At 40.8% G+C, this 12,878-nt stretch overlaps 1 protein-coding gene across 5 annotated transcripts in view; it reads left to right on the top strand.

Annotated features, from left to right (window-relative positions):
• Positions 1-2,612: 2,612 nt before the first annotated feature.
• The window catches only part of ccdc9b (coiled-coil domain containing 9B), a 39,027-nt gene continuing 28,761 nt past the window's right edge, over positions 2,613-12,878 (top strand). The window contains exons 1-3 of one of the 5 annotated variants that reach the window (XM_017703237.2): positions 2,613-2,901; positions 3,064-3,203; positions 12,460-12,567. In XM_017703237.2, coding sequence (XP_017558726.1) covers positions 2,880-2,901; positions 3,064-3,203; positions 12,460-12,567 — 270 coding nt within the window. In that variant the 5' untranslated portion in view covers positions 2,613-2,879. Of the gene's footprint in view, positions 2,902-3,063; positions 3,204-6,680; positions 6,936-7,154; positions 7,347-7,453; positions 7,597-12,459; positions 12,568-12,878 lie in introns of those variants that run through there. The other 4 variants (XM_017703238.2, XM_037542077.1, XM_017703239.2 and 1 more) reach the window with 4 other exon arrangements.

The following is a 12,878-nucleotide window of genomic DNA, read 5'->3' as shown; positions in this document are numbered from 1 at the left end:
TGGATTTCACATCGGCCTTTAACACCATGACTCCCCAGACCCTGGCTTACAAACTCCATACACTTGGACTGAGCACCTCTCTCTGTAATTGGGTCCTGGACTTCCTGACTAACAGGCCGCAGTCTGTGAGGATCCACAACATTTCCTCCTCCACCATCATCCTCAGCACCGGCTCATGGCTGTGTGCTGAGCCCCCTCCTGTTTACACACTGCTCACACATGACTGCTCAGCTATCTGTCCAGGCTATTATATTGTAAAGTTTGCAGACGACACGGCAGTGGTTGGATGCATCACAAATAGTGATGAATTTGGCTATAGGCAGGAGGTGGAGCAGCTGGAGAGTTGGTGCAGTGAGAACAATCTCTGCATCAATGTGAAGAAAACAAAGGAGATGATTGTGGATTTCAGAAGGGGCAACACCATCCCTCCCCTCCCCCTACACATCGGAGGATCTGCAGCAGAAGTGGTCTCCAGCTATAGGTACTTGGGCGTACGCCTAAGTAACAATCTTATCTGGAGTAATAACACTTACAGCCTGATCAAGAAGGCACATCAGCGCCTCTGCTTCCTCAGACGGTTGAGGCGTGCTGGACTCGGGAGCTCAGTCCTCACCTCGTTTTACAGATGTGTGGTGGAGAGCGTTCTGTGCACCAGCATCACCATGTGGCACGGAAGCTACTCTGCAGCAGAAAGGAAAGCTCTGCAGAGGGTGGTTAAGGCTCCACAGAGGGATGCTGGACTCAGCCTTCCCACCACCATGGACATTTACATCTCCAGATGCAGGTAAAGGGCCACTGGCATCATGAAGGACCCCACTCATCCAGCACACACACTTTTTGTCCCGCTCCCCTCAGGTAGGAGGTTGCGGAGCAACAACCAGACTGAGAAACAGCTTCTTCCCTGAAGCCATAAGACTCTTAAATTCCAATTAGACATCACTGCAATGGCACTTCATGCCCACTTATTTATCTCTGCTGCTGTACTGAATCAGTGCCTCCACTATATCACCCCTACACATGTCACTTTATACATGACCAGTATTAAGATGTACACCTTCTACCTCATACTCATGCTGCTGTGTTTCATGCTGCTGTTATTTGTACCTTCCATTTATTGTTTATTGTTACTTTTGGGAGTTAACTGGGACCTTGAATACACTATTTCGTTCAACCTCATGTACCACATGTGATGCGAATGACAGTAAAGCCTCATCTTATCTTATCTTATCTTATCTTATCTTATCTTATCTTATCTCAAAAGTATCATAAAACAATGTCTTAGACATCAGAAAATGCTGGTAACATTTCATATAATAACTTTCTATGAGGTAGCTCGTAGAGGCATTGATGGCTTTGGATGTCTGGTTTCTGTCACCACCTCTACGAACAATTTGAAGTAGTAAGTTTCTGTAGAATGGCACATTTCACACCAAACCACTTGAATCACTTTGTTTACATGTCAGTTATTTAATTTAGCAGAAATTTCCCATCATGTCAAAAACATGACTGAAAAACACCCATGAGCGTGTCCTCATTGAACGAGAGTGAATGAAGCTAAACGGCTAAAACTATAAAGTGAAAAGTTCCTAGCAATTACTAAAGGAATTCCTTTAATTTTGCAAAGCAGATGGATTTAATACACTAAAAATTAGTACTTTTTCTATTACAGCATACAGCTTTTGAACAGTAGGATAGCTTTACTCTGTTTGTAACTCTCCACCATGAATAGATTGACAAAAAAAAAAAAAAAAAAAAGGCCAAAACCGCATCTCAAAAACAACGTCACGGCCACCAGACAGCGGATTTGTGACTATTTCAAGTAATAGTTTTCTGTGAGGTAGATTTTAGAGTCATAAAAATGTCAGACGTCTGGTTCCTATCACCACCACTGACACATCAAGCCACTCTACATTACTTTGTTTCCATCTTAACACCTTAGTTGTACAGAGTTTCTGAGGGACAGAGGAACTTCCCTTTAAAACAGAAAAGTTGAAACCCTCAGAAAGCCCACTAGCCTAACATTCAAGCATTGATAGTTTTAAACTGAATAGTCTTGAGCGTTTTCAGCTATGTATCCAAAGAAAATAAGCATTACACTTTAAACAATGGAGCCACTAGCTCAGAGTGTAAATATGCCTGGTTTGTGTAATGTTTTATATCACTGACCGTGCTGGCAATGTGAAAGAAAGGTTTAGATTTTTTGTTTTTGAAAAACAATCATATAAACGGAGAATGAGTAGAATATGGCAGCAGTATTTAAATATTTCATATCATTCTGTGTTGATGACTCTGCATGATCTGAAACGTTAACCCGATTTTGCACTAAAGCTCCATAGGAACCCATTCATTTTGGATTGTCCTTGAGCGCCCTCTACTGGCAAACCGGGAAACATTACCGAGTGGTAGCTCATCTCAGCAACCTTACAAAGGCTGCGTCCAAAACCGGGTGCTAAACACTAAACAGTATTTTAAAAATAGCGCGCCAACAATAGGCGTCCATGTGTTAGTGTGATATGTGTAGTAGTATGTGGTTTGGACGCAGCTAAAATTCTCTGGGCAGACATATACTCTACTGAAGTGAGAGAGGACTGTGAGATTTGAGACGCAGCCCTGGTTTCCCGTGGACGCGCACGTGGACGCGCCATCTAGTGGTTGACGCTTCACATAAAGTGTAAACATGCTGATGAGCGAGAGGAGTGAAGTGTGAGGGTGATGCTCTCTCTCATCGTCTTAAGCTAGTGTCGTAGTAGTGAGGCGGCTGCACTAATCCTCTTGAACAATTCCTTCCCAGAGTTATGAAGTAAAGGTAGTATTATTTATGCTGCACTGAGGCCTAAACTACTGCAGCGCCAGTTACGGCCTGAAACAGACAGGGGCTCATGATGGCGCACTACATACCGGGTAAGACTGGCTAATGTTTAAAACCACTGAATTGGACATTTTAGCCTATTAATATGAGGCACGATGGCAACTGTGAGTCTGGTAGGTTCACAGGTTTTACAGTGTATAATATTAATAGCTGAGTGCAGCCAGTAATGCTGCTTAACGTAGTCTGGTCATCAGGTGCGATGGAGAGGCCCTGGTGTCATGTTTCCTCAGGCCTGTGGGAGGACGTCGACGACTTGGACAAAGATTTAAACTACAACATCAACATAGAGGACTACTTCCAAAATCTCGACATCAGCGAAAAGCTCAGTTTAGAGGTGAGAATGACTTTACTGGAGAAATACGAGCAACACTATTTCGTATTTGTAGGTTTTAATCTAAATGTACATGAACATGATGTTATAACGTTAGCTAGCTAGTTGGCTCAGGTTTGTCCTTGAGAATTAACGCTCCAAATATTTCTAGTTTATAGACCTAAAAATGGATGTGAAGTTGTGCGAAGCAACCGAGGGCAGATATTTTTCACAGAAGTCTTTTTTGAAAATTGCCTCCCATACCGATGTACAGAATACGTAGTAAAATAAAGGGGGGGGGGGGATACAAACTACATTAGGTTTTCACCTCGTTTGACCTCTTTACTGAAAAACTGTGCATGAGGGTTTGCAGGAAAAAGGAAATGTTGAATTTGTGCCAGAGTTACATATGTCTATACAATACAGTCCACTTTGAACTGTGAGGAAGGCTCAGCTGTATTGCTTTCAGCTGTGCAGTGCTTTAAATGGCTTTGCCTCGTTTATAAACAGTGCACCTGACGTTACATTTCTATTGGTGATGTGCCGAATAAGTGCAAACAAGAAAAGCAAAACATCTGTAATGCTTTTGTGTTGCTTGATTTCTTTTCTTGGCCTTCAAATGCATCTGCCTTCTGGAAGTACAACCAAAACAGTGAAATGCACATGCAAAATATTATTCCCTTCAACATGTAGCAAACGCTTCAAAATGAAAAGTAAGGACCTATTACACTGATTTATCATTGTTTGAAGTACTACAAAGTGGAAAGCAATAGCTATACCTTCATTACACCATCTCCATATTGACCAAGCATGTCAGCAATCGTAGAGGTGTGGTTTTCCTAAGATGTCAGAAAGTCTTGAGCTTTTGCACCAGAAAGGAAATGATGGGAAAACATTGCATTTAGTCTCACAGTTAATCTCAAGTGTAGTATAGACATGACATGTCCAAAGGTATTCCCTTGCTCCCGGCTGATCTACTTCAGGTAACTAAGGGCTTGTTGATGAGCTGACCTGCTGGATGAGATTTGCTGTGAGCAAGGGAAACACTAAATTTGGGGGCAGTCATGGGCTGGATGTTAGGGAACTGGCCCTGTGACCCGAAGGTTGCCGGTTCGATCCCCAGCACCGACAGTCCTTGACTGAGGTGTCCTTGAGCAAGACACCTAACCCCCAATAGCTCTGCGGACGCCGTGGATAGGGCTGCCCACTGCTCCGGTGTGTGCGGTGTTTCACTTCACGGATGGATTAAATGCGGAGGTGGAATTTCTCCGGTTGTGGGATTAAAAAAGTATCACTTAACTTAAAGTGTGCAGGCTAAGTTGAGAACCACTGCTCTAGAGTGATGGAGCTCTGTCCAGTACACTTGGGATGAGTTGGAGTGGTGTTTGTGTATTCAGCCACAAAAAGTGCTTTTGTGGCTGAATACAGGCATCTCTTCAATTTTCCAATATCTAGTGCCGTCCCTGAAGATCAGAGGCTATTATTTCAAGTCAATAAACCCCCATCAATACCATTAATTTCAGAAGCAATTTTGGATGAGCAGGTGTCTACAAACTTTGGGACATATAGTGTAGAGTGGGGATGTCAAACTCAGATTATCTGAGGGCCGCCAGCCAGGTGGTCTTCTCCAAGGAGGCTGGGTGGAAAAAATATAGGGGAAAAGTATGGGTTTTAGCTACGTAAAGTTTTACATCAAATGTTTTAACAGACGTTGTAAACAAAAAAAATGTGTCCAGGTATGAGTTTTTTTACAGAGCAAAATGTACATGAATTTACATACATCTTATTGTTTAGTAGATAAACATTAATAGTGATAATTATTAGCTCAACATCTAAACAAGTACAATAATCTTGTCACCACAATCCACAACAATTACTGGTCTGAACAACAGCGTTGTAATTCTTCTTCTTCTTCTTCTTCTTCTTATTATTATTAGTGTTATTAGTGGTAAGATTATAAATGCATAGTGTTTTATAAATATTTTGTCTTAAATCAAGTAAATCTACATAATAGTGGAATTATATGGGATTCTTATTGTGATAACACTGTCATTCTTGCTGGATGCGAATGGAATTGTTGCGAGAGTGTTAGTAAAGCTAGAGGTCAAATTTGGCTTATTAGTGGATTTATATGATGGATCCATTCATTTCTTACTTCTGACAAATGCGTCTCTGTCTATTGCTGTGTCATGAATGAATCCACAAAGGGAAATGTAACTAACTATCAGTCAAGATTAGGTCTAAATTAGAATAATAGCGAAGTTAGTTCCAGATAATTTAATCACCCCTGCTCAGTAATGCAGCGTTAAAGCTGCTTCTGGATTTCGTTGGAATGGTTTCTAAACTGATCTTATGTTGGGTAATCAGCCACATTGTCTTGTGGGTGAAAAGAATCTACCCATCAGATCTATATGTAGCTACAGAAAGTAAACAGCCTGAATTTGAGAAAAAAACTGAATATGCGACAGGCCTTATGAAGCTGTCTGGGACTGGGCCTATAGGTTTTTATTTCTGGCGTAGATACATGAATAGTCTTAATTAATTCTCACAAGGAAATTTATGTGCTACACTAGCCACGTTGCATAGTCACACTGTATTTTTATAATCCTATATAGGTCATCTACATATGCTCATTGTTAACTGTTTAGCAATAATCTGGTGGCACTCTTATCAACAGCATTAGGATTAGGACCTTTTGATATGTTCAAGGTTATGTTTAGGTTTGGAGTGAAGTTAAGATGAAATTCAGGGATGTAGTGAGTGTTAGACTTATGAAAGAGGCAAACAGAAGTAATGGATATTTTGTTGAATGCGAGCTAAAGTCAAGAAGTATTTGCATAAAGCATTTTCCTTCTGTGACATTTCTGAGTGAAACACTATCCGAGAGGGTCTCTGAGCTAGCTGAAAGCTTTTGCTCAGGTGGGATGGGGTGGTTAGAGGTGATGCATGATATTACTATTTAATAGTATTTTTCCTGCCTGCTCGTCCGCAGAGATATAATAAAAATAATCACAGTGTTTAAGATGCATGTCAGTCATTACACTTTGATTACAAGTATACATGATTTTTGTCTTTTAAATGTTATTAGATGAATCACAATTAAAATGAAAAGGGGCTAAGGTCAAATTTGTACCTGCAAACTCATCTACAGTGGATCATCAGAATAAAGAATCATCAGAATTTGTGTGTTTTGTTGTTTGTTTGTTGAGTAAGTAAGATTTCATAGTCTTATTATTCTGTGTGAATTTTGTCATTTAAACCAGCAATTACCAAACATAAAAGTGTAAATAACATTTTGTGTGTAACTTCTAGATTTTAGGTTGGCAGTAGTGGGTGAGTAGTGGGCTGCTTTGTTTGGGAGTGTGGGGTGTTGGCCAGCACCATGGGAGCAGAGGGGTGGGGTGTATGGAGGGTAAGTTTAACTGTGACTGAGTGCTTCAGAGAGAGAGAGAGAGGGAGGGAGAGAGGGGAGAGTGGGGGGAGGGAGGAGTGGCAGAGAGAGAGAGAGAGAAAGTGTGTGTGTGTGTGTGTGTGTGTGTGTGCGTGTGTGCGCGCATGTGGGTAAGTGGGCCGCTGCTGTAAAATTTGGTAGCGGGGCTCTCTCTCTCTGCATTTATTGAAGGTTTTGGCTCGCAGCCCGACAGGGTTTTATTTGTAATCGAGGCATGCACACGCACTCCATGCAGTTCACGGTGCCTTCTCGGCTGCCTCGCGTTTGGAAGCAACCCAGCATTCGCCGCTGACATGGACAGAGCTGTGAGTGCATTTGTTTCTCTCTCTCTCTGTGTCTGTGTGTCTCTCGTCTCTCTCTCTCACACTCCTTCCCTCCCTCCCTCTCTGTCTCTCTCTCACACATTTTCTTAGCTCTAGCTGTCATCTGCGCCTCTTTTCTCCTCTCTCTGCTTTTCTGTCTTGTTCTCTTCTTACATCTCCCTCTTTCTCTCCCTCTCTCTCCCGCTCTCCCCTTCTGTCCAGCTAAAGATGGTTGCTGAGTGCAGTGCTGTGTTCACCCCTCCGCTATCAGCCACACACCCCTGTCCACATGCGCAGCAGAGCTAACAGAGGCTGTTGGAGAGGAGGCCTGTGTTTTGGGCAGGCAGGCTGCTGTCAGCTGATCGTCTGGGGCTAATATGTTTGGATATTTGCCTTGTGACATTCAGAGAAGGGGTAGGTTGAGGGGGGGGAGCAGTTGAGAGAGTGTAATGCTGGGATTATCATGTTCTCTATTTCTTTTTTTTTTTCCTGCATTAGTGGCTTGTTTTTGGCACCACCACTGGGACATTCTCTCCTTTCTGTTGTGTGGATTTGTTCGCGCGCCGTGTTTGGTGGTGCAGTGAGGTTTATTTGGGTACCCTGACAACCAAAGCTTTCCCAGCCTGCTAGACACACTCCTCCTCCGAGCCTCAGCCTTCATGATGTAAGCTCCTATGTATTGGAAGCTATGCCTTTTTCAGAAGTTGAGTCATGTGCTGCACTTCGGCCATTCATTGGCTGCGCAGATATATTTTTCTTTTTTCTCTTTTTTTTGCTGACGGTAGGCCTCGCGTAACTTACTAAGCTGTCAATCTGTCTCAGTGTGCTAAGACAGCAAAGAATGCAGGGAATCCTAACAGAGTTAGATATTATGCATATGGTGGGGCTAATTCTGTTAGAGCCAACCAATTAAAAACCATGTCATGAAAATAAGGAATTTCAGCAGTTTAGTGCTGGTGTTGTGCTGGTTTTGGTGATGCACAGTGGTGTTGGTTTTTAGTTTGAGCAGTATCATGGATTACAAACTCATTTAACTGCAAGTAATGTTATTTGCTTCAAGTTGGAAGAAGCTTTTAAAAAACCTGTATGTAGCTGTAGCTGTTTGGGGTGGATTTCTGAGAGTGGGATGTTTTTATGTTTTTTTTTTTTTTTTTTTTTTCCCCCTAGTAGATGGCAAATGCGAACCGAAGCCTGATAAACTAACATTACGTACAGCTGGCCAAATATCAAATGTTATGTGTCAGCTTCAACATCATTGTATTTATTGGCTTGAACTTGATCCTTAGTGGATTTCTGTATATTCTCAAAATGGTTGTACAATGCATTTGTGTGACGAATGCATTACTGAGAACACTAATGGATGAAAAACCAAAGAAGATACAAAATTATGAATTCTGTCAACCAGGTGAGGCTGAACAATGCAGTGCTACCATAACTCAACAAATAATCCTAGTTTTAGACAGGAATATTCCAGTAAGTTTCCTTTCTGAAAATCCCTCTGGTCTGATTTAAGTTCTGTTCTTTCCTTTAGTTTATTTATTTATTTATTTTCAGGGAAGAAAGTGGAAATAAACAACCTGATCAAAACATACTGTCAGGTTTGTTAGATATTCTTTTAGTGGAGTTTAACGGTACTCAGGGAGCATGAGTTCATTAACGTAATTTAAGCAAATTTATTTAAATATCATCCAACCAACATGAAGCTGTCATATATTTGGAAAATATGAATTTTTTTTCAAAACCACCCAGCACTAAATTAAATTAGGAGTCCAGCTAAGAGCTTGCAAATGTAATGTGTCAGAAGGGTGTTTTCTGCGACTCCTGGCTTTCAGCCTTTTTTCCAGGCTGCGTTGGCAGAGGTAGCCCTCACAATCTACTGCTGTGTGTGAGTTGTGACTCATTATTCTGCTTTGAGAGGAATGTCACATGGACCAACAAGGATTCTCTTATGTCATCCCTGACGCGACAGTGGGCAGCCAGCAGCTTTTTCGTTGATACCCAGCCTCCATCCCTCCTTCCCCTTTTCTCTCTCAGTCTCTCTCTTGTTTGCTGACTGGCAGATGACAGAATGACTGCGACCGAGACACTTTCACAACGGGAGCTAATTGCAGCCACTGTGGTGGGAGTTCTCTGAATTCTCGCAGATGACATATTTGGCAAATGTTCTCCTCTTTGTTGCAGACAGGCTTTTTGCTCATGGCTGCTTAATGAGTGCTTTCTTAGAAGACAGGAACATAGCATTTCCCTGGGACTGTGTTCTTTAAAGAAATTGATGAGTGACAAAATCAATCAAGTAGTCTTGAAGCTTCAGTTTTGTTTGTGAATTTGTCCACTTTGACAGATAACGATTTGTCTTGCCAGAAGCCAGCTAAGTAATCACTTATCAACATTACACAGTTTGAGGCAAGTGTGTGATTGAAGCATGCAGTTTGCACAATGATTACATGCTGTTAACATTAGCTGGTTTATAACCAGCTGTGACACAGCTGTAGAATTTTGTAGAATGCAGCTGTAGAATTTTGAAACATTGTTAAAAATGACCAAAATGTTGACCTTTGAAAGGTGTGGAATGACCACAACCTTTTTTCCCTTAAAAAAGAGTTCAAATTTGTTTTGGCGATGAAATAATTTTGGGGTGCACCAATATAGGTTAAATGTCCGTTGACAGAAACTTTGGGTGATGCTTTACCAAAGTGAAAATCTTGTGAATTTGAGGAATCTCATTCACTCTGTGTTAACACCGCAGATGGGATTTGACTCTTGGCTTTCCCCTTCTCGCTCTGATCTGAGGGCACTTCTTCTGATCCCTCTTTACACTGTTTACGTGTCCTGAATCGGTTCCGGTGGCACTATTTCGCTGATTTGTTATGTGTTTTGAGAAAGTGCTCAAAAGCAGCGTTTGCAGGACATTTCACAGCATATGTCAGAGATGAGGGCCAGCAGGGTAGTTCTTGGAGCAAACCAACTTCATTGATGCCATCTTCAAACCTGGACACCAGAGTGATCATCCACTTTTCAGTTGGCTCAATGCGCAGTGAACTCCTTGTTCCGCAAGCTAGTCAGGCGTGCCCTTTAGCATTGCTTGGAGCCATTTAAAGAAACGACATTACTCAGCTGTGACATGTAGCCATAACTGAGGCTCCCTGAGGGGATCAGGAGCACAGAGCAGTTTCAGACAAGGTTTCATAAGCATGTGAAGACCGTTCTAGTACAGAGTATAGCCAAAGTACAACACTACTGTAAAACTCTATAATCATAAAGAAACTTTATTATTCCTAAAGGAAATTGCCAGTTACAGTTACAACAGAACTGCACACCCACAGTATTGTGCAAAAGTGAAAACAATCCTTTCATTTGTTTATTTTATAGTCAAAACAGCCATTAAATGCAAGTTATTAATTTTTCAGTGTCGGGTGGGAGAGAAGGCAGGCAACATAATATTTAACAGAAATTTACACAAAAGCCTCCATCGCTAAGTATATCAGATCTATCAGTATTTTGTCAGCTCTTCACTTCTGTGCCCTCTACTGCCAACCAACAGTTAGAACTGTGTCCTCCTAACAAGAGCTGTTCCCAAAGGTGACCTGATACAACAACAAAACTGTCACAATCGGATAAACAGTACTTTAAGCTTTCGTCTGTCAGAAATAGGAGGAAATCAGAAGAGAAGAAGTTCCACTCTTGCTTCAGATCTAAAAAAAAAAAAAAAGCCACAGGTGTTTCTGTTCATCCCTCCACTATGAGAAGACAGCTCCGCAATATGGGTCTGAAAGGATGTGAAGCTGTAAAGAAGCCATTTCTGATAAAAGGAAATGGATAAGAAAAGAAATTTGCACTAGAACACTGAAACTGGATGTCTGAGATGTGGGATAAGGTTAGTCTGTATATGTAGTTGGGATTACTTGGATTGTGAGAAGCAGAAAATGTAACTTCTAAGACTGAACTTTGGAGGTGTGGAAAAATATAATGGAGGCAAAGACTGACACAGTACATATTAAAAGATATATATTAGTTGTTGAGGCTTTTGTGTAATTTTCTGTTAAAAAATCTGCTTTGTTTTTTTTCTTGATGAATAAATTGTACTTAATTACTGTTTTGACTGGAAAAGCAGTCTCTATACTTTGCACAGTACTCTCTGAGAGCTATACATTTTACTGAATAGATACGAGGTGCGAAGTGTGCTTTTATGAGTGTGCTTGCAGCTTGAGGTAGTCAATGAGATTATTATTATTATTATTATTATTATTATTATTATTATTATTATTATTATTATTTCCTTGTCAAGTGGTCATTGTTGGGCATTCCAAAGTGCTCAGTAATATGGAAATGCTGAAATCTTATGTTAATAAAAAATGTCTACCACTTTTAAACCCCACAGAAAGTGCTAAAATAGGATAGGACAGCTTAATGATGATGGGAATAACGAGTTTAGACATGACTCATTTAATGGATGTCTCACAGGATCTGCTCCCCTGGAAAGCAAGCGCTTGTCCTCTGGAGCGTAATAGTCCGATGATACCAGCAATATAAATAATACTAAAACCACCACTTAACAGGGATTTGGACATAGAAAAAAAGTTCCAGTCTCTGAACTGAATTTACTTTTAGGAGGCTTTGTTGTTGCCAAAGATGACAGGAGCTTTGTGTGCTTGGAATGGAAGAAATTCCAACCTCTAATATTTACTCACCGTGATTTGGAAAATCCTGCAGGTCTTCATTAAGACAGTGTTAAGATACTGTATGTTTTCATAAATCCCAAAATCGAACTTGGCAGAATACTTCATTGTTGCTTGATGAATCAACTAGATTTGTGAAAAAAATGTAACATTACTTAACGAAGAAAGCATGATGGTGCTGTTGTGTGTGTGAACTGCAGATCTGTCACTGTGGTCATTTGGTCGTTTTATTGTGGTGGTGATGCCTGTGTGTGTGTGTGTGTGTGTGTGTGTGTGTGTGTGTGTGTGTGTGTGTGTAAGGGGGAAACCCTAGAGAACATGGTTGCATGTGGTGCTAATGCTGACAGCGTCAGAATATTTAGCACGCAAGCCTATCATGTTGCATCTTTGAAACTAAACCTAGTAATGTATCCATCTGTAACATGGATTGCATAGTTGAACCCTAGTCCTAGTCAGTATGAAGAGGTTCATGCTCTGATGAAGTCTTGAGAGAAGAGTATGGTATACAGCATTATTTGGAGCAGGGATTTGGATTAACTGTCTGGTGTACAACAGCTGAAACTGTAGAATGTCATGTGTTTTAATAGTTGGAAATAGGCTAAGAAAAAAGCACATGGACATGCACTCTACATATGAGTGAAGAGCACATTCCAGATGGTAAATATGTATGTGATTCTTGCAGCCTTTATGTATGTGTATTTGAATGAGAGCTCATTACGTGAAAGCGTAATAGGTTTCAGGCTTGAATATACACTTGATGAGAGTCCTCTTATGTTAGCAATTGTGTCTGATGTTGAAAGTAAGTTTGAGAGAGTGTGAAAAATTAATAAAATTGTCTTTGATATCCACAGAGCCCCACAGACATGATGCTCCTGAAGAAGGAGCAGAAGGATGCTGAACTGGACAAGAAAATTGAAGCTTTGCGCAAGAAGAATGAGGCTCTTATGAAACGTTATCAGGTAAAAATATCTCATTTCTCTAGACGGTTCAGGGTCTCTCAGACTTATGTTTGGCCTTAGCACCAATATCAAGACTCATTTTTCCTTCGCTTTATGACTGAAGGTTTTGTTTGTAGTGGCCTACGTGACCTATCAGGGAATTAAGAGTTTTTATGAGATGGGCAAGTGTTTCTTTTCTCTGATTGAAAGTTTAGTGGTTTTATTTTTCTTTTTGAATTAATAATTTTTCAAAGAGTAACAGCCAAACCAACATTGATGTTAGTTTTTAGGTGTTATTTAGCTGTACTTTAGCATTGTTGTATATTGATCTT

This window comes from Pygocentrus nattereri, chromosome 10 (assembly GCF_015220715.1).
Source record: "Pygocentrus nattereri isolate fPygNat1 chromosome 10, fPygNat1.pri, whole genome shotgun sequence".
Classification (NCBI taxonomy): Eukaryota; Metazoa; Chordata; class Actinopteri; order Characiformes; family Serrasalmidae; genus Pygocentrus; species Pygocentrus nattereri.
Note: the sequence above shows the minus strand (reverse complement) of the source record. Positions and strands in the feature narration are given on the sequence as shown.